Source organism: Neomonachus schauinslandi, chromosome 13, assembly GCF_002201575.2.
Source record: "Neomonachus schauinslandi chromosome 13, ASM220157v2, whole genome shotgun sequence".
Classification (NCBI taxonomy): domain Eukaryota; kingdom Metazoa; phylum Chordata; class Mammalia; order Carnivora; family Phocidae; genus Neomonachus; species Neomonachus schauinslandi.
In genome coordinates, this window is record NC_058415.1 from 55882854 (window position 1) to 55909731 (window position 26878).

The following is a 26878-nucleotide window of genomic DNA, read 5'->3' on the forward strand; positions in this document are numbered from 1 at the left end:
ATTCATACTTAGAACAAGAAAGTCCTATGAGGCTGCCCCTGGCACATGGTGGCAGATCTTCCTGTACGTGACATTAGCATCAGATCTTTTCTGCATGTGGTACTGGTTCTCAATCTTGGCTACATTTAGAGTCACCTGGAAGCTTTGAAACATCTGAGTCCCCCCACCCCCAGGGATTTTGATGTAATGGAGCTGGGTGTAGCTTAAGCATCAGGATGGTTATGAACAGCCAGTGTTCAACACTGCCACCATGGGGGCATAGTGAGGTTAATTACCTAGGATAGTAATGGCACTGCTAAGAGAATTGCTGGGGAAGGGCAAATAACGGCAGCCGTTGATAGCTGAGACCAAGGGAGCTCCCCAGCTTAGATGGACACTTTATCGTAATTTCTTTTTTGAAATAATGTGGGGAAATGTGTATAGGATCTAAAAATACAGTGAATGAAACTGCTGGCAAGCTACAGCACTATAAAAATGTCCTTTTAAGAGTTACTGAAGTCCTGGACCTTTATCACTTAATTTATGGTTATCTCCTCCACAATCTGTGAGACAGAACAAGAATCAAAACACCTACTCTGTTCGGTAGGTGGAGAAACTGCCCTCCAGTCTGCTGGTTCTCGAGTTTGAGCAAAGTTGCTGAGCCCCACTGCCACAGTTGCCAATTCCATAGGTCAGGGACAGAAGCTTAGTCTTTCGGGGCACTTCGAACCACTGCTCTGGCAAAAGTGAAACAACAGCAAAAACTGGAGTCCCAATTCTTGTAATTCATGCTCTTTTACTCCTCTTACTGCCTGTGGCCAGTTTAGGTAAATAAGTTGTTAATGGAATATGGACAGATAATCCAAGCATTCTTTGCCTTTTCCCAAACCTGAAAAGAAGCTGAGAGCAGTTGGATTCAAAGAATAAAGAAATTGAGCTTTGGAATTACACTGAGTTTTCAGTGTGTGCTCCATGAGCAAGGTTATGGGAACCTCTGGAAATGTTTCTTCATATAATGGGAACCATAATAGGCTGTACCTCATAAAGTAGTTCTGAGTATTAAATGAGGTTGCTTACATAGGAAGGAAGGGCTCAATAAATGCTCTTAGTTCTAGTATAAGTTGAAAAATAACTGAAGACACTGAATAGTACCTTGAGTTTTAAAAAGAAAAAAAGGCTGCCTTGAAATACCCTCAGATCTTCAGTGATTCCAGTCACTAATGCAACAATTGAATGGGGTTAGGACAAATGTCCTTACCCTTACAGAGTTCATTTTACTGCCATGTACTTAAGTTGTAAGTGTTGGAGGGAAATAGCAGATCTGTCGGCAGCGGCAGAGGACCTCCCTAGGAACCTGACACAACTTGCTGTTTCGGAAGAGCCCAGTTGTCCGTCTCCCCTCTCCCACTATTCGCATGGAATACATTCCAAGACCCCCCCCAGTGGATGCCTGAAATCAAGGATAGTCCTGAGCCTTATATACATTTTTACCTGTACCTACCTACCTACCTGTGATCATGTTTAGTTCATAAATTTGGCACATAATAGAGATTAATAGCAATAATAAAACAATTAGAATATGCTGTACAAGTTACATGAACGTGGTCTTCCCAACTACACTGTACTCACCCTTGTCATGATGAGAGAAAATGCCGAGAGGAGATGCAGGGAGGTGAGTGATGAAAGCACTGTGACATGGTGTTAGGCTACTGTCGACTTCAATGCTATGTCGGGAGGAGGATCATCTGCTTCCAGGCCACAGTTGACTAGTAACTGAAACCACAGATAAGGAGGGACTACTGTATGCCATTGGTTGCTGGCATCAAGCTCCCATTTGCTTAACCTCTTCTGCTTATACTGTTAAGAGGCCAATAATATGATCTCTGCCATCTCTTCATAAAGTGAAAAGCCCAGTTGGTGCCATCAGAGACCTCCAGCCCCTGACTGTTGGCTCCAGGAGGTGCACAGCACCCACAGCTGGTAAGGGGCTCCCTAGCCCAGGATGCAGGCCAGTTCCAGCGCTGCTCAGCATCACCCAGACCTGGAACAAGGGCACAGAGACCCCACTGTCTGCCTGGAGGGTCTGAGGCCCTCAAGCAGCTGGACAGTGGTACAGACTGGTGGAGTCGAACCTGGGTGGCCCTTCTCTCACCTTGGCCTCAGTCCCTGGGGCTCCCCTCCTAAGAAAAGCTAGGTGTAGAGTAAGTGCACACACTTTTAACGTTTGTACAAAAGAAGTTGGAGACGTGCACAACAGTTACCTGGGAAAGGCAGAAGATTCATTGTTTACAGCTTTTTACATGTTATACCAATTAAAAAAATACCTGCTTAAATGGCTCCCAATCCAGGCTTCTCTCTCCACCTGGTCTCCCAAGATGCTACCATTTGTCCAGCATACGCCTTAGAGCACACGGCAGTGCCTGGAAAGACTCCTACTAACTTGGACCGCCAAATCCCTTTACCCACAGCTCCTGCTGGTCTTTTTTATGGTCAACTCCTCCAGGAAGCCTTTCCTAACTCAGAAGGGCTAATTAAGTGCCCTTCCTACCATTATCAAGAAACTCCCAAGATTTTCTCATACCCCATTTTAAGTACTCCTTTTTTAACTTCAATTTCTTCCCTATTCTATGACAGGAACTGGTCTTAAGCCATCCTCAGTACTAGGTACAGGAACAGACGTTTGATAAAAATTCCTAGAAGGAGTAAGTGAACATGTGCTTACCAGATTCTTATTCTTCATGAGCACAAAGGAAATACTGTTCAAATTCAACTGCAGAATTGACTTTATTCAACGGTTGGTGAATCCAGCAACATCCTAACAAGGAGTTCTGAAGAGCTGTACAAAACGAAAGGCTTTTATAGACTTGAAGGGGGTGGGAAAAGGAAATCTCCAGCAGAGTGGATTGTTTCATGCAAGGTCACCTTCCTGTAGAAGGGGCCTATCAGGCAGATTATCATGTAAACGCTGAACCTGGTAATTACAGATTCATTAAAAATTACAGTCCTGGGACAGGCTGAAACTGCGATTTGGGTAGGCATTAAATCTGGCTTCGCTGGTGTGGGGCTTAGCACAAGTGACTCCATTTTAGACTTGATTGATTTGTGAGAGCATGAGTGGGGGGCGGGGGGGGGAGGGTAAAGGGAGAGGTAGAAGCAGACCCCCGTGAGCATGGAGCCTTACATGGAATCGATTCTGTGACTCAGATCATGACCTGAGCTGAAGGCAGATGCTTAACCAAATGAGCCACCCAGGAGCCCTTGGCCTGTTTATTTTTTTTAAAGATTTTATTTATTTGACAGAGAGATCCCGAAAGCAGGAACACAAGCAGGGGGAGTGGGAGAGGGAGAAGCAGGCTTCCCGCCCAGCAGGGAGCCCGATGTGGGACTCGATCCCAGGATCCCGGGATCATGACCTGAGCCGAAGGCAGACGCTTAACGACTGAGCCACCCAGGTGCCGCTGGCCTGTTTATTTTTAACAATACCGTTCATTGCCTATTCATGGGCTAAATACAGAATCCCAATTTCTTGAAGACTCTAAGGAATTTTAGCATAAGCTGTTTCCTCTTTGCACCTTAAACTTACGTTAAAACTTAATTTCACTGGGATGGGAGACCAGAATTCATGGATTCATGGCTATGTTCAACTCTCAAAATGGCCGCAAATGACATTCTGTCAAAAGGCATGTTTAAAGATTTATTTGGAGTCAGAGCTGGGGGGGGGTGGGGGGTGGGAAGGAATCTCAAGCAGACCATGTTCAGCACAGAGCTGGATGTGGGGCTCAAACACAAGGACCCTGAGATCATGACCTGAGCCGAAATCAAGTCGGACACTCAACTGACTGAACTACAAAGCCACCCCCAAAAAGCCGCAGGTTTAATGGCAAAAGGAAAAAAATTCGGGGGAATATGATTGGGGAAGAGTCATTTCTTAGTGCTGCTAAGGATTAATTCAGCCAATATTGAACATTATTGTGCCAGGCAAAGATTAGGCTGTATTTTAATCAAAGGTAAATTATTACATTCTAAAACTTTTTTAAAACTTTCCCCATTAGTTTGTACCTAATAAAGGCTAAAATTAAAAGGTATAAGAGGCCCAAACAAATAAGGTCTCAATTTCTTCTTTTTTTTTTGTTTTTTTTTTTGTTTTTATAGATTTTATTTATTTATTTGACAGAGACAGAGACAGTGAGTGAGGGAACACAAGCAGGGGGAGTGGGAGAGGGAGAAGCAGGCCTCCCACCGAGCAGGGAGCCCGATGCGGGGCTCGATCCCAGGACCCTGGGATCATGACCGAGCTGAAGGCAGACGCTCAACGACTGAGCCACCCAGGCGCCCCAAGGTCTCAATTTCTTGAAATGATCCCTGCACAGCACCTTCAACATCTACATCAGTGCACTGAATACATCTTTGGTTGAAACATAAAAGACACCCATGTGCACAAAGTATTTTCAAGAGTTTTGTTGGCTTTTTTTTAACTGGTAAGGATGCACATAGCAAAAAAAGACTTCTCTAAATCTCAGGTCCTTTTCTAATTTCCTTCAGAACAAATAGCACATTTTCAATGCCAAAACTTCAGATACCAAAACTGAATTCTCATAATGGATCCTGCAACTAGTACTACCCAGAAGATGGAGATGATAGTCTCTGGAGTTGGCCAGAACACATGAGAAGGCACAGCTAAGAAGAGTGAGTGGACGGTGAGGGCAATGAAATGAGTATCCTATGCACCTTCCTATCGCATATTTTTACATTCAATCTATCTTTCTAAATAGGAACAGACTTCCTGCTGTACTGGGATTAATAATGCTTTATCCCACCCTCCTCACTTGATTCTAAATATGTAAACTAGATGAGCACTTACTTACATTTAAAAACAAAGCCTCCGAAAAGGGTAAAGTTTATTAACACCTTAAAAAAACGGACCAGCAAAGAGCTACTGAATATGGGATAGTTACTTATTCACAAGTTTTACTGCAGGAGGTACATTTTAATCACTATTTCAAATCAAAGGAGTACAGTTTTCTTCTAGAAACAGCAGTATTTCACTCTTCAGGTAGATTATTGAAAACATTAAGTGACTGCCCCAATTAGAAACAGATAAATGAATACCTTAAAAATACATATAAAAGGGTAACTGCTACTTAAACATGAATTGAATTTTCACAAAATTATTCTTGTTCCTAATTCAGACAATTGCTTAGAAAAGGTAGCCTTAAATAAAAAAAAAAAGCAATACATGAATATGTCTTCACTTAAGTACATGCTCTCAAGCAAGTTTTAAAAGAAAAGTGGAAATTAGGGTTTCCAGAGCTTTAGGAGTCCATCCTCGCTGTAGGTAGCAATCAGGTTCTGATGAGGGTGATGTGCGATACCAATCACATCCTTCTCGTGAACCTGGGAAAAGTAAAGTACTGGGTTAGAGGATATAGGTCTATAAAAATCACCCCAAAGACGCTTCCAGAGCTGAGTGGGAGGGAGAAAGAGTGAAGCTTCTACTTCTCACCAAAGAAATCGATCCTAAGGCAGCCTTGAAGAGGGCTAAACAAACAAAACAAAAACAAATGAGGCTATCACTCTGCTAGTTCACATTTTTTGTACTGTTTTTCATAATGTGTGAATAATGCTTTGTCCCAAATCACTTTTGCATTACAGCTGATCCTACTCACCATCACTATTTTGTAAGACAATGGCTAAGACCAAATGATTCCATCAACTCAGTGAACTTGTATTTTCCAGACCCCTCAGCTAGGCACCCCTGAGATCTGTATGGAGGCCTGACAGGGCAGGTGCATCAAAAGCTCACCCAAGAATCATGTGAGGCCAAGAGATGATTTTCTAACATGGGTATGTATATAAATTTTTATATGTTCATAGCACTTCTCCTTCTGGACCACAGAAAACTACATTTTCCCTGTCCCCCTGGCATTTAGTCAGCCATGTGACTGAATTCTAACCAAAAAAGAATGAGGAACAAAGTAACATAAGCCACTTCCAGATGTGAGTCTCAAAAACATGCAGTGTAGCCCTCAGCTAGTTTTTCTCCTCCTGAGACCTTGGAGGCCACATATTCCAAATGACACAACTAAAAGATGGAGAAAGACGATCTAACTCCTATCACACTGTGGCATAACAAGAAATAAGATGTATCTGTCACTCTCTGATCCCAGCAGGGAGGATATGGCTAAATCTAGCTAGCTAGACAGGCATGTTCCCTTTCTTATTCTCTGCTTTATGTCCACCCATTCTATTCACTTGCAGCTGAGGGCTCACTGAAGGATGACCTTTCCTGAGAGAGGAGGTAATTCCATACCATTACTTACGGGCCCTATATTTTCTTTAGTGATGCAATTTTTACACTTTTTAGATACCAAGCTTCACACAGCAGTCTGGAAAAGGTTTACTTCAGAGTTCAGAAAGACATAAGTATTAAATTTCTTGAGATGGCCTCAAGTCAGTAATACTCACTGTCAAAGTTCTCTCCAGTTTGCCAGTGACTGTGCTAAAACAGTAGAGCACGAAGTCCTCCCCAACACAGTAGATCCACTCACCGCGGGGAGACAGGGCGCAGCAAACAAAATCACCACCTTCCCTCTTACCAGAGCTGAAGCTCCTGACAATCTAAATCATACCATACCCCAAGGCAAAAACAAAACATCTGCATTAGCAGCAGTTTTAACTAACATCTTTACATTGTTAATTCCGCATTTTGGTTTCCTGACATTTATAATTAGATCACCAATTACACTCATCGTGTGCTAAATCCTCTTGCCTGGGAAATATTCCACGGATAAGCTATCTAAACTTAATCATACATCCCAAGTTACCAACCGTGCTCTTTAGTCTACTGTCATTTTCCCCTGAAGCAAATTCATTACCACCCAAACAATTTCTATATCAATATACTACCAGTTCTCAATGCTCTGTGGACTTATACTCCACTGTTTCCTCTAACAGAATGGGATGCTTTCCTCATGCAAGATGGAACTCTGTCTCCAAGACCTTGCTTGCTCTATTGTATACACCACATCATCATAAATCAAGCTGAGTGAAAGCAATCTCAAGAGGTTAAAAGGTTACATACCATATGATTGCATTTTTACAACATTCTCAAAATGACAATAATGGAAAGCAGATCAGTGGTCGTTAGGGGCTAGGGATGGGTGGGGGTAAAGTTTGACTATAAAGGTTGTAGCATGAGCAAGTTCCTCTGGGGATAATGAAAACAGTTCTGTATCCTGATTGTGGTGGTAGTTACAAAAATCTATACATCTGATAAAATTTCATGGAACTTGTCGCCTCAAAATGAACGCATGTAAAGACTAGTGAAACCCAAATAAGGTTTGTATTTGAATTAATAGTATTGTATCAATGTCATTTACTGGTTTTTGATAATTGTACTATGGTTACATATGATGTACCAGCAGAAAATTAGGAAGTGGGCAACTACAGCTGGTTATGCAGGGAGCCAGGAAATAGTGCAGACCAGCCATCTCAACCATGTGCTCTTTTTTTGTAAGTTAGTTTAGTTAGTTAGTTCAGTCAGTCTGTCTGTGTCTCTATTTAATCTCTATACCCAACCTGGAGCTTGAACTCACAGCCCCAAGATCGAGAGCTGCAAGCTCTTCCAGCTGAGCCAGCCAGATGGCCCTCAACCATGGGTTCTAAACTACAAATTTATCAGTGATAAGAGCTAATGGGATGGAGAGACGGTTCCAGACACCACCCCTGGCTCTTCTCCATGCTCAGCAGAATCCCCAAGGGCCCAAGCCAACATGTCAGTAGCACCACAACAAGTTCCCAGGGCTTGAGACCTTAATCTTGACACTCCTAATGTCCCTGGTGCTACAAAAGTGCCGATTACAAATACATATCATGAAGACACTGTTGCCCTTTTCCTATGACTCGAGTTCTACCTTAGATCGTGTGGTAACTAGGAGACGTACTGAGTTAGTAATCCACATACTGTAGCTCCCTTACTCAGACAGGGACTGTTATCAACAACACAGGTTTGAACTGCCCATGTCCACTTATATACAGATTTTTTTAATTTAATGTTTATTTTTTTTTTAGTAATCTCTACACCCAGTGTGGGGCTCAAACTCACAACCCTGAAATCAAGAGTCGCATGCTCTTCTAACTGATCCAGCACTCCATGGATTTTTAAAAAAATAAATACAATATGGTACTGTAAATGTATTTTCTCTTCCTTATGATTTTCCTAATAACATCTTTTCTCTAAGCTTACTTTATGGTAAGAATACAGTATATAGGGGTGCCTGGGTGGCTCAGTCGGTTGAGCGACTGCCTTTGGCTCAGGTCATGATCCCAGGGTCCTGGGATCGAGCCCCGCATCGGGCTCTCTGCTCCGCGGGAAGCCTGCTTCTCCTTCTCCCACTCCCCCTGCTTGTGTTCCCTCTCTCACTGTGTCTGTCTCTGTCAAATAAATAAGATCTTAAAAAAAAAAAAAAATACAGTATACACAATACATACAATATACAAAATACGTGTTAATTGTTTATGTTATCGGTAAGGCTTCCAGTCAACAGTAGGCTATTAGTAGTTAAGTTTTGGGGGGAGTCAAAAGTAATATGCAGATTACTGTCCAGGAGGTTGGTGCCCCTAACCCCTGTATTGTTTTGGGGTCAATTATATACGGTTTTTGGAGTGATGGACCTGTATTTGGTTACTGGAAGGCCAGAACCAAGGCATGATTTAGGAATGGCCCACAGGATCCGTACAAAGGCACTTTCTGAGCACTCACCTGCCCCTGCATGTTCATGATGACCACTGTATTTGATCTGTTACACACCACAAAGTGCTCTGGATTTTTAGGAAGCAGGATCACACTGTTGACAGTGATATCTGTCCCCGCAGTGCTGCCCAGGGATTTAAAGGTATTTGAACATTCTGTGGTCTTCATATTCCAGATCTATAACACAAAAATTTAAGGTGTTAACATTTTTGGGGTATAAGAATTTCTAAAGTTTGGGGATTAAAAAAATGAACATTTGGTAACTAAAAACGAATAAAACTGACTCAGAAAAAAAAGCTTCTTGATTTTTAGTCCTATCAAATACCTAGCTTTGCCATATACATAGTAAGCACTTATCATGTTTGCTGATTAACTGGTATCAACAAAAGTCACAAGGCTATGATCTTTTCTTACAAAATTTTCCTAATGAGCTATGTATCTTTAAAATTTGCCACGCATCAACACTGCTACTGTCAACCAGAAGCTATCCTTATCTGGATATCAAAATAAAACACGGGCTTTTTAGAACTGTATGCTCAGGACTCTATCCTGAGATTCTGATTTGATAGCTCTGGGGTGGGGCATAGACATGTCCATTTTTCAAAAAGCTCCACAAATGATTCCAGTACAGCTTGAACCACTGAAGAGAAGCCAGTGTTGACACACACATGAGGATCCATGAAGCAGAAGTCACTCTTGGACACGTGTATTACCTCTCCCAGCCCAACATCTCTTCTGGTAATAGTCCCCATCCTAATGCTTTTCACCTTGCCCTTCTGGGCTGTTATGAACTGCTGGGGTTAAATCAGACATCACAGTTATTGAAATCTGAGATGTGCTGAGAGAAAAATGGACCAAATCTTGAATGGCATTGTCTGGACCCCATTCACTTAACGAGGTACACAGACACAAAAGCCTCAAAGGCACGGACTGCATTGGTTGCTCTGTGCTTTCAACAGAGCTTAGCATAAAACAGACGTTGAATACCTATAAACAGGAGGAAAGAACTGCCCCACTAATTCCCCAGTGTTTATTTTCCTAATTTATACTGTTACCATCTGCCCCAATCTGTTCTCTAAAGCCCAATTGCCTTCAGGAGAGAAATGAACTTTTAAGTAAAGAGTTCTAAGGCTCCCAGTGTTTTCTGTCCAAAAAGTCAGTGAGATGCTTTACCTGACTCTCTGAAGAACTAAAGGAAAAGACCACAAAACAAAGAGGGATAGACAGGCAACCTCCCACTGGCATTGTACAAGTTGTAAGGCCCATATACAAAGCACAAAGAGGGCAAATCCCATGACTAAAGTACTAAGAGCTCTGTGTATCTCCCCAACCATCCTGAGGAAGACTTTCCTACCCTCAGGTTCCTGGTTCAATTCTCAAGCCAGAACAAGCAATTTCAGAGGGTGGTCTTTTAGGCGTTTGTGTTAAAATGCTTAGGTCTTCTGCCACAAACTACACACATAAGGCAATTTAAAAGCAGGTCTAGGGCACCTGGGTGGCTCAGTCGGCTAGGTAGCTGCTTTCGGCTCCACTCGTGATCCCGGGGTCCTGGGATCAAGTCCTACATCGGGCTTCCTGCTCTGTGGGGAGCCAGCTTCTCCCTCTGCCTCCCCTTCTCTCTCTGTCTCTCATAAATAAATAAAATCTTTTTTAAAAAATTAAATAAAAGCAGGTCCAGAATATAAATGGGATTGTCTCAAAGATCTCCAGCAATTTTCTATTTGGATTTGTCATCTCTTTTAGGAAATGAGGCCTGCTATTAAAATAACCAAACCTTGGGCGCCTGGGTGGCTCAGTCGTTAAGCGTCTGCCTTTGGCTCAGGTCATGATCCCAGGGTCCTGGGATCGAGTCCCCCATCGGGCTCCCTGCTCGGCAGGAAGCCTGCTTCTCCCTCTCCCACTCCCCCTGCTTGTGTTCCTGCTCTCGCTATCTCTGTCAAATAAATAAAACCTTAAAAAAAATAAATAAATAAAATAACCAAACCTCTTAAGGTGCTGAAGATCCACTACTTGCAGCTGAGAGCTGAGGACAGTAAATGAATATTTGAGAAAGGGCTTAGTTGTACTCTACACCTCTCCTGCCTCTCTACAAATGCTGTTGGGAAGGCCCCTAAAATGTTGGGGGGTCAGGGGTCGGGTGAGACTGTGCAACAAAAAAAAGATCTATTTATCTGGCCACTAAGCCCTTTGTAAACTTGACTATTGTGGGTGAACCATACCTTTATCAAGATAGACTTTAACCACTATAAATGGGGTGTGACTTAATACAGGCCTCCACACCCTTCCTCTTTTCCTACACGATAAAGTCTATTTTGATTATGTAAGTTTGAAACTGGAGGTCCTTCAGTAGGGATTCACCAAAGAATATCACTACTGTCTCAGACTCCACTCATTTACAGCTTGAAAACAGCTAGTAAAGAAGTTTACTCCACCACAATCATCACTATCATCACCACTGAAAACTCTTCAAAGGACAATAGAAACCCCAAAATAGACCAGTAGCAAATACTTAACCTTTACAGTGCCATCAGAGGATGCACTAATAATATAATGTCCATCTTGTGTAAAAGTTGCTTCATTAACAAAGGAGGAATGGCCACGAAATTCCTTCAATGTTTTCCCAGATTTTAAACCATGAATTCTATCACAAACAAAAAGAAATTTACAATTAATATTCTATAGAATGCAGGGCGCCTGGGTGGCTCAGTCGGTTAACAGTCTGCCTTGAGGTCATGAAACCAGGGTCCTGGGATGGAGTCCCACATCAGGCTCCCTGCTTGGCGGGAGTCTGCTTCTCCCTTTCACTCTGCCTTTCCTGCCCACTCGTGTGTGCTCTCTCTCGCTCATTCTCTCACAAATAAATAAAATCTTAAAAAAAAATAGTTTATGTAATAAAAATATTCTATACACTGCAGTTGGGACCAAATATTCTTTCAATGAATTACAGAAGCTCAATTTATAATATCAGGTGAAGAAAGAGGACTATGCAATTATGTATGTAGTAAAATTTTCATTATACCAAACAAAACAAAAACAAAAGCTTGGCACAAAGACTGGAAGAAGGGGCACCTGGGTGGCTCAGTAGTTAAGCGTCTGCCTTTGGCTCAGGTCATGATCCCAGGGTCCTGGGATCAAGCCCCACATGGGGCTCCCTGCTCGGCGGGAAGCCTGCTTCTCCCTCTCCCACACCCCCTGCTTGTGTTCCCTCTCTCGCTGTGTCTCTGTCAAATAAATAAATAAAATCTTAAAAAAAAAAAAAAAAGACTGGAAGAAAATATGCCAATAATACCATAGACTTCTGTTCAGGGACATACTTCTAGGTCTTGGCTATATTTGTAATATGTCCTCTATGGTGCTTCTGCTGCAGGTGGGTCAAAAATCACACTTTGAGAAACATGAAACACTGCTATAATCCCTTTCTCTCTTCTGGGTAGACTCAAATGAACAAAATAATAATGAGGTCTCACATACACTGACTCTTCATATAACACCATCTTGGTGAAAGCATAAGGAATCACGAGTACCTCCCTCCAGTGCTTCATTATAGCAAACCCAAGTGAGGGAGTTTGGGGACTCTTACTTACCGAATTGTCTGGTCAAAAGAGGCACTAAGGATCTGACTGCTATCCTTAGAAAAGCTTAGACAGGTGACACCTTTACTGTGTGCCCTTTCAAATCTCCTTAAACACTGTCCACTCTGAATCTTCCATACCTTTACGTAAAAAAAAAAATAGTAAAAACTTGTAAACAGAGTCCCACTCTAGCCTGCAGAGCCAAGCAAGATGCAATGCTCAATACTAAAATAGCATTAAAAATGCATGCTAACAGTTGAATATGGCTGCTTCACAGTGCAATAACTGAATCCTCTGAAACTTAAACCTCTTTCCTTGTAAATTATTAAAACAAAAATTCAGACTCAAAGTTCACTTAGCAGAGACTTTTCTGAATTTTATCTAGCCCAGGGTGTTTCACCAGCAATTAAATACAAACCACAGCTAATCAACAGCAGACCACCCCATTCCCTAAAAAACCCCAAAGTGCAACACATCATATAAGGTGAGCCAGGGTGGTACAGCAGAAAGGGCATGAGGAGCAGATCTAAGTTGAAGTCCCAATCTATCAGTTACCAACTGTGTGACCTTAAACTGATTACTGAACCTCCTGAGGCAGAGTTATTAGGATTAAACAAGAAAAAGTAAATTAGCATAAAGTTGATGCTCAACAAAGTTGCTACTATTAAGCTATCACATGTGGAACACTACCTCATTGCAGAAGTATCAAAATGTCTACATATAAAGGTTTGTGCCACTAATAAATACCTTGATTTTTCCATCTTGGGCCCCAGTTGCTAACATTTCTGTATCTCTGCTGAAACACATGCAGAGGACAGCATCGTCCATCATCATAAAGTTATCCTGGGCCTGGTATTTAAGATCCTAAAGGAAACAAAGATAAGCAGTTACCAAAATAACACAAAACCCCCAGTTACGCCAGATCTCTACAAACCCACTAAAAGCAGAATAACGGATTGTGCCTACTCTGAATTTCCAAAGCAAATACTAGTGCCATGTACACATGTTCCTAATGAACCACTGCTAGTGCTGGGAATAAGTAATTTTGTACACTTCAAATTAATACTCTAAAAAATTCCAATATAACACCCTTTTGCTTACTGATCTTTTTTCCATGCAAAATTCCCCTACAATTCTACATTGTACATTTTTAATGTATCTGAATTTATTTTAGGGTATGATGTGAAAAACCAATGTCTTTTCCAAATTGTCGGCTACTTTTCCTAAAGCCATATATTGACTAATCGACTTGTGATGTTTCTTTTATCATCCATTACTATTCAGAACAAAGTATCTTCATCTTTTCCTAATTACAAAGTAAGACTGCATCATGGTTTTTTGTGTTTTTTTTTTTAAAGATTTTATTTATTTATTTGACAGAGAGAGACACAGCGAGAGAGGGAACACAAGCAGGGGGAGTGGGAGAGGGAGAAGCAGGCTCCCCGCAGAGCAGGGAGCCCGATGTGGGACTCGATCCCAGGACCCTGGGATCATGACCTGAGCCGAAGGCAGTCGCTCAACCGACTGAGCCACCCAGGCGCCCTGCATCATGGTTTTAAAAAAAAAAAAGAAGCAAACTATAAGGAAATATATGAAGCAGAAAATGAAAACCACTCATGAATTCACTACCCATGGAGTGGAAGTTAGTATTCTATGATAAAGATTATATTTTAAATCAGTGGATAGTCAATAAATACCTATTTAGGAAAAAAATTACGTTGGATCTACACCAACTTCATCCCCCTAAACAAATTCCAATGGATCAAAAATTAAACATAAAATGAAACATGAAAGCAACTAGAAGTTGTAGAAGAAAAAAATGGATAAATATAATGATACAAAAAAATTAAGTCTATAAAACAAAATGATGAGCAAAGTCAAAAGATAACGGTCAAAACTGAAAAATATTTGCAATACATATTAAAAAGATTGATCTCCTCAAACTTCCTAAAAATCAGTTAGAATCCAAAAGAAAAATAGACAAACGATACGAAGACTTCACAGAACAGGAAATATTAGTGGCTTTTCACATATAAAAAGATATTCAATTTCATTCATAATAAGAGAAACAATTAGTACTACAATTACATTAGATTAGAAACAATAAGTAATTGCTTACATATACCTAGAAATTCCAGGAAGATTACATAAGAAACTGATGACCGTGGCTGGACCAAGGAAGAGAACTGACCAGCTGGGGGACAAGGATAGGAGCAAGACTCTTGCTCTTGCTCCTGAATAACTGTTCTGTTTTATAAAATGTTGTATCAGATGGGGGCACCTGGGTGGCTCAGTCGGTTAAGTGTCTGACTTCGGCTCAGGTCAAGATCTCAGTGTCCTGGGATGGAGCCCTGAGTCTGGCTCTGCACTCAGCAGGGAGTAGGCTTCTCCCTTTCCCTTCCTCTCTGCTCCTCCCCCTGCTCATGCTCGAGCTAGCCCTCTCTCTCTCAAACAAATATTATCTTTAAAAAAATGTTGTATCAGATGTATATATTATTCATTTAAAAAATAAACTTATATTGTAAAAATAACAGATAATTTAAAAACAAAAAATAGATAATTCTCCCATTAGAAAAGTTAATCTATTTTAAATACTTTACCTTCCTGATTTTTCCAGTCGTAAAGTTCCAGACTTCAATGAATCCATCAACAGACCCAGTGACCAAATACTGACCATCTGGAGAAAATCGAGCACACTCCACATGTGATTTCTGACCAAACTGTTTCAAATGAAACAATGAAACATGCATTTTTATCTACTGACCTTAAAACAATTTCCATTTTAACCTTTTGAGAAATCCTGCCCTAGCACAAAGTCATAGCTAGCCTATATTACGGAGTATTGGAGGGGTATTTCTGTATCTGGACACAGAGACAATGGATATATTTTCTCTGACCAGTTTTAGGTCTGGGCTCTCAGTTTAAACTAGGTTTTTTTTAATGTGAAGTTGATATTTCCAAAGCAATGTGAAAGGACTTGGAACAAATAATCCTATTAAAACACTGAGTAAGTTTTTACGTGAAGCAGCCACTATCAGTATGACTTTCACACTCAGTATGAGACAATATGTTGTACATGTAGGGGACAACAATTCAGTTTTTCAAAATAAATGTCTGTTTTCCTATACTGCTTTGTAAACAAATTTTCCATCCGGTTTCTTTTCATGACCTTCATTTAATCAAGTGATAACGTGTGGCTGACTGACTCTAGAATTAGAGCTGACAGACTATTTGCCTAGGAGATGTATCCTGAGCATTTACCAGCAATGATGTTCCCAGTAATAGATGAAAACTACAGAACATTAGACAAATGAGAACAGAGAAAAGCTCTATTATGAATTTCGTTTTAAATGCCAGAAAAGGAAAGTCTTTATAAAAGAAAATCTTAGCCCAGCAGCATAATTATAATGGATTTCTGTCTCAAGGCTTCAGCCAGGTAAATAGAACAGTGCTACTCAGAAATATCTTTACATGCGAATCAGAACATATAATCCAGAAAAGATAAATTCAAAGCCCTAAGCCAAAGATCCAAGATTTGAGGAATATGAAATATTTCAAAATCCATAAATTCAGTAAGAGCACAAACCCAGAGAGAAACTAATAGAAAGGAGATGCTGAAGTAGCAAATAGGCTTGAAATTCTGGGAATTGCAGCAATTTCGTGATTGTGCTTTGTGCTAGAAAAGTCTCAGATTAAAATAATAAACAAACAAACAAACAAACAAAAAACATGAACCAGCCATGAGATGATAAAATTATTTTCCTCGAACACCACACAAGCCTGCTTTACAGTCCATGCCTGGTACTTTGCCGGACATGTAACAGGCAAAAGCAGCAATGATGAACAGGGCGAATACACAGAAAGCTCACAGTTAGTTCCAGGCATACCCAAAGAGCTAACCAATGTTAGTGGTTAGAGCTAACCAATGCTTCCAAATGAAGGCCTCCTGGGAGGAAGTGCAAGGGCAGAGGATGGGCCAGCTGCCAAATTTATGGATATACACCTAAGGGGTGCCACTGCCAGACCCCAGGAGGACCCCAGTGGTCACCAGCAGCAACCCTGAAAGTTGTCAGCTCCTGGCACACAGCCTGGCTAAGCAAGCACAGAGTCCTCAACAAATGATGAGCAAATGGCTGAGTATCTAAGGATCCTACCTTAATATGCCTGCTCAGCTGTGTAGGAAACTTTTCTTCTTCCACATCTTTGACAGCCGCTTTGCCTCGGAACAAATCTATGGTCATGCCGGGAGGAAGCAACCCCTGGTGCTGCTGCCACTTCAGTGCCTGTCAGCAAAGAAACGCACACTAACCTGCTTGGCTGCTTCTAAGATCTCGTCCTGACTGCTCAAAGCCCAGCCCGAAAGGACCAGGTTACCATCCACACCCACACACCTTTGGCCCTCCAAAGACAACATAATCTGTGCAACTCTGTGTCTTTGGAACACAGGCTGATCCTGGGGTGCAAGGGAACTCTGAGAGCCAACAGGTCCGTATTTCCATATCTATTTTCTTAGAGGTTTGACTTTTATTATAAATAAAATTTGGAAAACAAAAATCTCCCACAGTCCCAACATCCAAATAGAGCCACTGTTGGTTAGCATTTTATGTATACCTTCTAGTGTTTTCCCCCTTACGTGTGTTTATTAACATATCTGTAATGATGTTCTATATAAAATTTTATATTGTTTTCACCTATCCTCAGATCATGCAATGACATAACTATCAATTCAATGGCTGTAAAATATACCCTACATGGTGAATGTTTTAACAGTTTAATTGATATATTAATGGACAGTCACACTGCTACCAATTTTTTACACGGCTAAATTATGCCACAATAAACCCTTCTGAACATAAGGCTTTTTCTATTTGAGGGATAATATTCACTGAGAATAGATTCCTAGAAGAAAAATTATTGAATCCAAAAAAGAATATGAATGGTTAAGGCTCTTGATATACACCGCCAGACCGTTTTCCCAAAAAGTTGCAGCTTCAACAGTGTTTGTGACTGCATTATGGCGAGTGGAAAAATCATGGATTTTGGAGACTGATGGTCCTAGGCTAGATCATTTGCCAACTCTTATTTTCATTTATGTTCTTTGTCCACTTATCTATTGTATTTTTACTATTTTTCCTATCGATTTTTGAGCTTTTAATGTGATCAGGGTTGGGACTATGAGCCCCACATTGAGTGTAAAGATTACTTAAAAAAAAAAAAAGGTCCAGAAAAGTTAGGTAATGTGCCAAAGCCGACATTAGTTGGTAAGTGAGAGATCTTGGATTCTAACTATGGTAAACATTTATTCCAATTTGCCTTTGACAGTGTCCTGGCACAATGATCAACAACAGCACCCTTAAGCCATCCCAAATGGGATGATAAATTCTACGACCATCTTAATTCTAACTAACTCTAGAGCTTGTGCTATTAACCACTAATCTATACTGCTTCTCCCAGGATAAATGAGGGCGGCATGGAACAGGTACTGGTACAAGCAGCTCTACAGGCAGTTCCCAGTTCTAAGGATGTCTGATTTCTTTAGCCTGTACATATAGTTTATATATAGGAAACAGTACCAGGAGTTCAGGGTAATTTCAGTTCCACAGACTTTAATTACCTGCCCCAGCAATGCCATGAGACGAGACGGAGGCACCACACTGACTTCCCCAGCTAAGGCCTGGGCAATTGCTGCTCTTCTCTTCTCTTTGCTACTTCCATCTGGGTATGCCTGAAAAAGGAGAAGGATAGGAGTGTGCTTACTTAAAAACAACAATAATCATCAAGCAGAAACATTTTTTTTTTTAAGATTTTATTTATTTATTTGACAGAGAGAGAGAGCCTGCACAAGCAGGAGGAGCTGCAGGCAAAGAGGGAGAGGGAGAAGCAGGTTCCCTGCTGAGTAAGGAGCCCAATGCAGAACTTGATCCCAGGACCCTGGGATCATGACCTGAGCCGAAGGCAGACACCCAACGACTGAGCCACTCAGCTGCCCCAAGTAGAAACATTTAAAAAATATATATAAAAAAATATCTGGTTAAAGAAGGGATTAATTATATTAATTAGTTAAGACAACTCCCAACTCTCCCCACTTGCATTTCAAAAGTATGCGTTGGGAGAGACCTGAGGTCAGCCAATCCACACTGTTATTTCTGAAAGGGTCCAAGTAAACCACATCAAAGCCAGAGTTGTTTTTCCAGTTTTTTGAAAAATCTGCAGAGCTGAGGATTCTTTTAGTAATTTTTTGGTCATTTACTTCAGTCCAGCGACTCCCAGCCCAGAAGTTCTTCACCACCTCTAACTTGAATCCTGTTATGGTAATCTAAACTTCCTTCCTTTATCCTCATGGTTTCTGTGAGTTTACCCTAACTTTCCACTCTCTAGGACCTATTAAATTCTTCTTCCTCCTATTTAGACTAGTAAAAGGCTGGGTGAGAAACAATGAAACAGTGAAACATGTAATAAGGTTTGGGAAGAAGAAAAGAGTATCTGTCACCACACTCTACCAGTAAGCATAACTGGCTCAGACAAAAGCACGAGCTTTCTAAGAACTAAAAACATTGAGAGAAAACTGCACTTGTTGGGCCAAGGGACACAAATGCACAGTAAATATGCTAGCCGTCAGGCAGCACTTCAGGGTCAAATAAGTACTTGGGCTAATGTGGAAATTATATCACAGTAAATTTTTTGCTTCTTTACTAATCAACATACAACCCTCTAAAATGGAATGTGTAGGGGAGGGAAGACCTTCAAATATTCAGAAAATTGAACAAGATTATTCTCTTTAGCATATGTAAATTCCAGTCAACACACATATACAGTAAAGTATCATTCTCAAAAATTAAATCAAAATCAGTATCCAATAAAATGGTAAAAAACAGATTATTGCATTTTTTTTTAAGTTAACAAGAGCTTCTTGTCATACCTCACGAGGATCAAAATAAGACCTGGCCAAGAGGTTCTCCAAATGAATATACCGCTCTGGCTGTGTTTGTTTTAACATGATCATGGGGTCAGTCTGTCTCAGGAGTGACCTGGCAGCTCCCAATTCACGCAGCTCTATCAATTCCAGAACAACCTGGAAAATTGAAAGAAAATGTCTGTTTCAATGCATTCTCTTAGTACTCTTTCAGTACAATTTCTGATTCAGAAATGGCCTCCCAACATGATTTCCAATATTAGGAAATATTCCTTTCTCTTTTCCCTAGCATTTTCAGGTGGATAAATGAAGCAATTATAAATAGCAACTTCAATTTTTCTTTCTTTTTTTTTTTAAGATCTTATTTATTTATAAGAGAGGGAGGGAGCACGAGGTGGGGAGGGGCAGAGGGAGGGGGAGGTGCAGATTCCCCGCTGAGTGGCGGAGCCTGACGCAGGACTCAATCTCACGACCCTGAGATCATGACCTGAGCTGAAGTTGGACGCTTAAGCAACTGAGCCACCCCAGTCTTTCAACTTCTGTCTTTCATTTTTATCTACCCATCTCCTCTCCGCTCTGGCTTACTGTTCAGAATACAGAAACTGAAAAAACTAAAGATGAGAATATTTCCAAGGGCTCCAGAGAAACCTTTCTCCAATAAATGAAATTTTCTTTGGGGAATTACTGAACTCATGTGGATTGTAAATAAACAAACTATCCTATTTTTATTTTGAACAACACTACATTCCTATTTCCAGAAAGCCCATTCTGTTATTATACAAGGGTATAATAACTAATTTATATGATCTTTGTCCTGGTTTCCTGGCATGGAGCTTCTAAAAACCTTGGAATTTTCCTAATGATAGGAATATCTTTATTATTAATGAGCCCCTTGCATCACATCTGAGTGATGCTATGGAGACAGCTCATGGAAAGGCCTGGTTGCCAGAAAGACCAACCACATTAGAGGGTTGGGGTTTTAAGCCAGCCCAACCTCCAAGGAGTGCTGGGGAGCTGAAGATTGAATGAAACCCCAATAAAAACCCCAATGGAGCTTCCTAGTTGGTAAACACATTAATAAGCCAGGTGAGACACTCCACAGGGAGAGAACATTAGAAGCTCTCCACTCAGGACCCTCCGAGACCTCACCTTTATATGTCTCTTCATTTGGCTGGTCCTGATCTGTATTCTTGATAATATAACTGTAATCATAAATACAGCACTTTCCTGAGTTCTGTGATTCATTCTAGTGAATTATCAATTCTTAAGGGGTCATGGGGACCCAGATATGCAGCCACTTGGTCAGGAGTGTGGGTGGCCTGAGACCCCAAAAAAGTGCATCTTGTGTCTGAAGTAAAGGGACTCTTGTGGAGGGCTGGGCCTTTAGCTTGCAGGGTCTGCACTAACTCTGGGTGGTTAGCGCCAGAACTGAATTGTAATACTCTACTTGGTATCAGAACAGTTTATTTAATGATCACTTAAAAAATAATTTTAATTTAGGAAAATCTTGGCTTTTCAAAAAAAAAAAAGAGGAAAAAAAACATACAAAGTAGTACTCAAGCCTTGACAGTATAAGTTTTAAGGGCTGTTACAGTCCCACAGTACTTCAAGGAATGCTCGCTGATGCTTCCCAGTGAGGGGACCCTCAATAAACCAACTGAAGGGGATCAGCATCACCTCCACTCTTACCTGTTCATAGAGGTCAATGAGGGTTTTGTCTGGCAATTTCAGAGACTGTATAGCCTGTAAAACAGTATCCCAATGGCCACTATTAATGTCAGCTACAAAACTCTCAATGCTGTCCACCGTATTCAGAGACACAGTAGTCTCTTCCTGTAAAGTGGCTAGCGCCCGATGTAAACTGTTCTCCTTTAGGTACTGCATGATAAGACGGATCACACTGAAAAAAGAAAGCAACTCATTTAGTTCAGGAATCCTCACACACCAAGAGAGTCCACAAAATAAAGCCCCCCTAGCTTATTTCTTCTATTCGGCCATCCTCCTTTCACTCTTTGCTTTCCAGTTCTTTATCACGTAAGTAAAACTTTCCAAAAATCACAGAATCTCGAGGTACAATGGACTTTGAGGATCATCTAGTCCAACCTTCAAGTCAAAATTCAAGAACTGGGGTTAGAAAGGAGAAATAATTTGCCTAGTGTCTCACAGTCAGCTAGAAAAGGAGTTGGTACTACGGTGACTCTCTTACTTCCAAGGTATGAGATCTTTTTATTATGCCAAGTTTCTTATTAACTTGGCATAATGTATGATTATATTGTTGAATACTTTTTGAAAAGACTTATTTATTGGGGCGCCTGGGTGGCTCAGTCGTTAAGCGTCTGCCTTCGGCTCAGATCGTGATCCCAGGGTCCTGGGATCGAGCCCCGCATCGGGCTCCCTGCTCTGCGGGGAGCCTGCTTCTCCTTCTTCCACTCCCCCTCCTTGTGTTCCCTCTCTCACTGTGTCTCTCTCTGTCAAATAAATAAATAAAATCTTAAAAAAAAAAAAAAAAGACTTATTTATTAGAGAGTGTGTGTGTGTGAGCACATGGCGGGGAGGGGCAGAGGGAGAGGGAGAGAATGGACCCAGGGCTTGATCTCACAATCCTGAGCTCATGACTTGATCTTACTCGACTGAGCCACCAAGGCACCCCTACTGTTGTCCACTTTTGTGAAATATTTAAACCTAGTCCAGTCATTGACACAATACACTCGAAATGCTTATAGGATGATTTGGTCCATTCTTTTAAACAATAAAAAAAAATACGAATTGAGATTTTCTTAATGGGGATTTGTTAAACAATAAGTAGAACTATACTGTATGTAAAAGCAAAACAAAGTAACATCTACCCACTGCCTTTATTACCAAATTTTCAGGACAAGTGAAATAAAAACATTGTGGATTCACTTTCCCAAGGGAAAAGAGGAGCCAGATAATTTCCAAATATTGAGAGAAGCAACCACTTTCAACATGTGACAAAACTTTTAAGTTATTTATAGTTAAATATAGTTATTTATAGTTAAAACTTCTTTTTTTTTTTTTAAAGATTTTATTTATTTATTTGACAGAGAGAGACACAGCGAGAGAGGGAACACAAGCAGGGGGAGTGGGAGAGGGAGAAGCAGGCTCCCAGCTGAGCAGGGAGCCCGATGCGGGGCTCGATCCCAGGACCCTGGGATCATGACCTGAGCCGAAGGCAGACGCTTAACAACTGAGCCACCCAGGCGCCCCTATAGTTAAAACTTCTTGATCTTGGGCTTAGTAAGGAATCTGGTGAAGAATCTGTTCATATAGACTGTAAAACTTCACTGTACAATGCTGTAATACACTGTTTTCCTTCTTTCTTTAGAAGTACGTATGTGGCTCACACTGTATTTTTTTTTTCTTCTTCTTTTTAAAGAGGGGAGGCAGAAGGAGGGACAAATAGAGAAAATCTTAAGTAGGCTCCAGACCCAGCATGGAGCCTGTTGTGGGGCTTGATCTCACAACCCTGAGATCATGATCTGAGCCAAAATCAACTGTCGAATGCTTAACCCACGGAGCCACCCAGGCGCCCCTCATACTGTATTTCTACGGACAGCAGGAGAATAGAGGGTCAGACTGTCCTGGCTGGAAGGAATTACAGATTGGAATTTAGTCAATTCTATCAGAGAGAAATAATAAACATAAAAAAATGAACAATGTTTACTGTTTATTATGCACTTACTATATACCAGGTACCGTTTTAAGTATTTTAGGCATATTGATTCATTAACTCCTCAAAACAATCCTATGAGGTATTACTATTATGTCCATTTTACAGATAAGGATTTGACCAAGTAACAGAGATAAATGGAAAAATGAAGGCTCAAACTGACAATGTGGCTCTTGAGCATACATCCCTGACAGGAAAGCAAACACCCTCTTCTTAAAAACTCCTGCAGAAGGAAACTGATTACTGCTACTTGCATTAAGTAGTCTTTTCTCTCACGGCCCCTTTGAGAGATACTCAGGTTTAGATCCCTGCTATTTTAGCACCTACTATCTTTCTTAGGATACTTCCATTTGCACTCCCAAAAAAGGCACCCTCCCTGTAAAAATCTCATATTTGACACACCTCAAATCAAAATTTACTTTCTTCCAACACAATGTACAGTTGACTCTTGAACAACATGGGTTAAGGGCACTGACCCGCTGCACAGTCAAGAATCTGTGTTTAACTTTTGATTCCCCAAAATCTCAAAAGTTAATAGCCTGCTGTTGACAGAAGCCTTACTGATAACATAAAGAGTCAATTAACATATATTCTGTATGTTATAGGTATTATAAACTGTGTCCTAACAATAAAGCAAGCTAGAAAAAAGAAAATCATAAGGAAGAGTACACTTACAGTACTATACGATAAAAATATGCTCAGATAAGTAGATCTGCGCAGTTCAAACCCATGTTATTTGGGGGTCAACTGTAATACACAAAGACCTAAAAGCTCTGGAGATAGGCTGGGATTTGAATCAGAGTTCTGTCACTTACTGTGACCCTGGGCAAGTCAGTTAACATCTCTGTGCGTGTTTCCTCAACTGTTAAGAAAAATACCTACCCTGTAGGGTTGACTATACTGTTAATAGCATGACTGGCATAGAAAATACTCACTAACTAGTAGCTATTACTGATAATAAAAACATGCAAGGGTGCCTGACTGCTTCAGTCGGTACAGTGTGAGGCTCTTGATCTCAGGGTTGTGGGTTTAAGCCCCACACTGGGTGTAGAGATTACTTAAAAATAAAATCTTAAAAACAAACGAACGAACAAGCATGCAGCAGCCCAAGGATGGGAGAATGGTTGGTGTCTGCTCTTATTTAGACCCCAAAGCACGGAATCCTTTCCAACTCCTGCCCTGACTTAGTTGTCTTAGTTGCCAGCACTATCACTCTTCTTTGCTTTTTCTCCACAACACTTACTACCATCTGTTAAGTCTCATATTTTACTTACTGTTTTTGTCTGTTGTGTGGGCCCTCCCCAATCACAATGTACATTCTATAAAGGGAAGGATTTTTGTGTTTTGTTAACTACTGCATCCCCAGGGTCTAGAACAGTACATAGTAGACAATATTTGTTGAATGAATAAACCTCCCTTCTTCCTGTGGCAGGTCTTCAGGACAAGTCCTCTCCCTTACTTGCACTCAAGACACAAATGTCTGCTGGTTTAATTATTATGTATAGGCAAGGGCAAGGTAGAGGGTGGAGTCCTAAAAAGTTCACTAAAGACCTTCTTCAGTCATTAGTCCGCCTCCCCCCCCAAGTAGATCATTCTTCTGGCCCAATCTTAATTCTGTCTCTCCTTTGTAGCTACAGAGAACTCTCTGACCAATCAAAATTCAGCGCCAGATACCGCTTCATAAAACAGCTAATCGTTCATTCATTCCAACGGCAGTAATTGAGGCTCTACGGTCTGCTAAGCACTGGGACTATACGGAAAAGGAGCTCCTAGGCGCCTACACAGGCCAGTAGGGTGGGCAGAGAAACAGCTACAACACTGGGTAAGTAAGTGCTGGGCAGAGAAACGCAAAGGGGCCATATAAGCACAGAGGAAACGAATCACATTGTTACAGGGGAAGCGGGAAGAGAAGGAAACTTAGAATCCAAGCTCCCTTGTGCAGGTAATTAGACTGGAGTCCAGAATGGATGGGCAATCTGATCAGTCACAGAACGCGCCAGGAGTCGGCGACGGCTAGAACTCAGATCTTCAAGGCCTATCCTTCCTCCTAGCCCCGTGCAGTCTCCCATGGGGCTGTGGGCTTCTCGTCCGCGACTTTCTAGTGGGCCCGCCTCCGACGTAGCCAGATCCAAGAAGCTTCTTTGTAGGCAAGGAGAAGCCCTCCACTCCCTAGGCTCTCAGACGCCTCCCCCTGAGCATCTTCCACTCCACACCCTTCACCTCCCCGCCCCCACCACTTCGCAAACTTCCGCCACCGCAGGACTCACTCCGAGGACTCGATTTCGATCGACATAGTGATATCTTCACGAGGGAACAAACCAGTCCACTCTTAGGCCCAGTCGCGCAACACACCAAATACACCTCCGGCGGCCGCCTTACACCACTTCCGCTCGACGTCAGACGCCCGCTCCGGAAACGGCGTGTACGACAGAGGGGCGTGGAGTGCGTGAGGGGCGGAGCTTCGAGAGGCTGTTAGAGGTCTGCGTCTGAGCTCCTGCTCCGCCTACTCGGGAAAAGAATTCTCCCATCTCCTCCCTAAGGGAAAACTGCTTAGAAGCGCTGGTTTGGAAATTTTGCTTTCCATCTGATGCAATTAGTTGACTAGGTGTAAAGATAGGATTGAATTCACAGTACCTGACTGGGAGATTAATACATTCGAAACCAGTGGAATACTAGCCAACATTTGCAGGAAAAGTTAAGTGGGAAGAAATAAACAGAAAGATGGATTTAAAAGAATAATAGGACTTTGAAGCCAAAACAGTTTAATCAGTCTAATTATGAAAAAAGTTGGGGACATAGTTGGGATTTGCATACCCACTTCTGGGAAAAAGCTAAAGTATTTATAGCATTTCCAACTAAGTATTTAGTTTAAAAGAGTTTCACTGCAGTGGTAGATTACTAGAAAAACAGTGAAACCAAAGCAAATTGTTCAAAGGGAGACTTGAGACTCCTTTTTCTAGATTTCAAACCATACATTATTAAATTAATAGAGACAAATGAAATGTGGTGTCAATGAATTTCATAAAGGCTAGTTTTTAAAATACTGTATTGCCATTCTATATAAATTTTAAAAAAATATTTGCAGCAAAATGGTAAGAAATCTATGTTGTGAAAATTACATATTGAAATGATTTATTTGGAGATTTCCTGTTGGCTTTCAGTCTTATCTGATACTGTCCCCAAAGTTCTGCACACAGTTTCTCTCTAGCCTCTTAAATACTGCTGCTTTTTTTTCAAATCTTTCTCTATTTCCCATCAACTCTTCAAAGACATGGTCTCCAATATAACAAAGGTCTTAGAATCTAAATATTTGCTCCAACATGCGGTGAGATAGGTGTGTGATTTCTGAGATTCTTCCACTATCCCATCCCATGACACAACATAGTTATTACATCTTCCTTGAAGAGCCAGCTCATTTTCAACAATAGCATATTCATTATCTCCACCTAGTACTTGTCATGTTATTTTTGCTTCAATCAAGGATACGTCCCTATTTCACTTACACAAATAAGTCTTCTCTATAATTATTTAACCACACGTTTTATTCTAGTGTCTGCTACACCTCTGCCTTCATTTTAAATGGAATAGCTTCTCTTGTAACTCCTATTAAATCTTTAGGCCCGGGGCGCCTGGGTGGCTCAGTCGTTAAGCGTCTGCCTTCCGCTCAGGTCATGATGCCGGGGTACTGGGATTGAGCCCCACATCAAGCCCCACATTGGGCTCCCTGCTCAGCGGGAAGCCTGCTTCTCCCTCTCTCACTCCCCCCTGCTTGTGTTCCCTCTCTCGCTGTGTCTCTCTCTGTCAAATAAATAAAATAAAATCTTAAAAAAAAAAAACAACTTTAGACCCAAGGATTTAAATATTGAAATAAATATTGCTATATTTTATAACAGTTTTTTCATATGTATTAGGCATTATATTTATTTTTTCATCTGTATGAGTAGATTATATTATCTAAGAATTTCAAGATA

At 41.1% G+C, this 26878-nt stretch overlaps 1 protein-coding gene across 2 annotated transcripts; it reads right to left on the bottom strand.

Moving 5' to 3' along the window:
• Positions 1-4449: 4449 nt before the first annotated feature.
• On the bottom strand, positions 4450-25324 carry SMU1 (SMU1 DNA replication regulator and spliceosomal factor). 2 transcript variants are annotated; one of them, XM_021691810.2, is made up of 12 exons: positions 25175-25324; positions 20906-21116; positions 19223-19375; positions 17918-18028; positions 16458-16586; positions 14904-15023; positions 13051-13167; positions 12316-12443; positions 11246-11372; positions 8741-8908; positions 6445-6597; positions 4450-5373 (listed from the first exon to the last, which is right to left on the bottom strand). In XM_021691810.2, exons 1-12 carry the CDS (start codon positions 25198-25200, stop codon positions 5275-5277), a joined length of 1542 nt encoding a protein of 513 aa, XP_021547485.1. In that variant the 5' UTR covers positions 25201-25324; the 3' UTR covers positions 4450-5274. The 2 variants fall into 2 exon arrangements, with proteins under 2 accessions (XP_021547485.1, XP_021547486.1); XM_021691811.2 differs by lacking the exon at positions 6445-6597.
• Between the last annotated feature and the right edge of the window lie 1554 nt (positions 25325-26878).

What these genes read in the sequence shown, in the direction of transcription:
- SMU1 (XM_021691810.2), bottom strand. Translation starts at nt 25,200, where the DNA reads ATGTCGATCGAAATCGAGTCCTCGGA. An exon ending in ATCGAAATCGAGTCCTCGGA is followed by an intron (nt 21,117 to 25,174) that starts GTGAGTCCTGCG and finishes TTCTTTTTTCAG; the next exon opens with TGTGATCCGTCTTATCATGC. An exon ending in AACTGGAGAGAACTTTGACA is followed by an intron (nt 5,374 to 6,444) that starts GTGAGTATTACT and finishes TACTTTTCCCAG; the next exon opens with GTTCACGAGAAGGATGTGAT.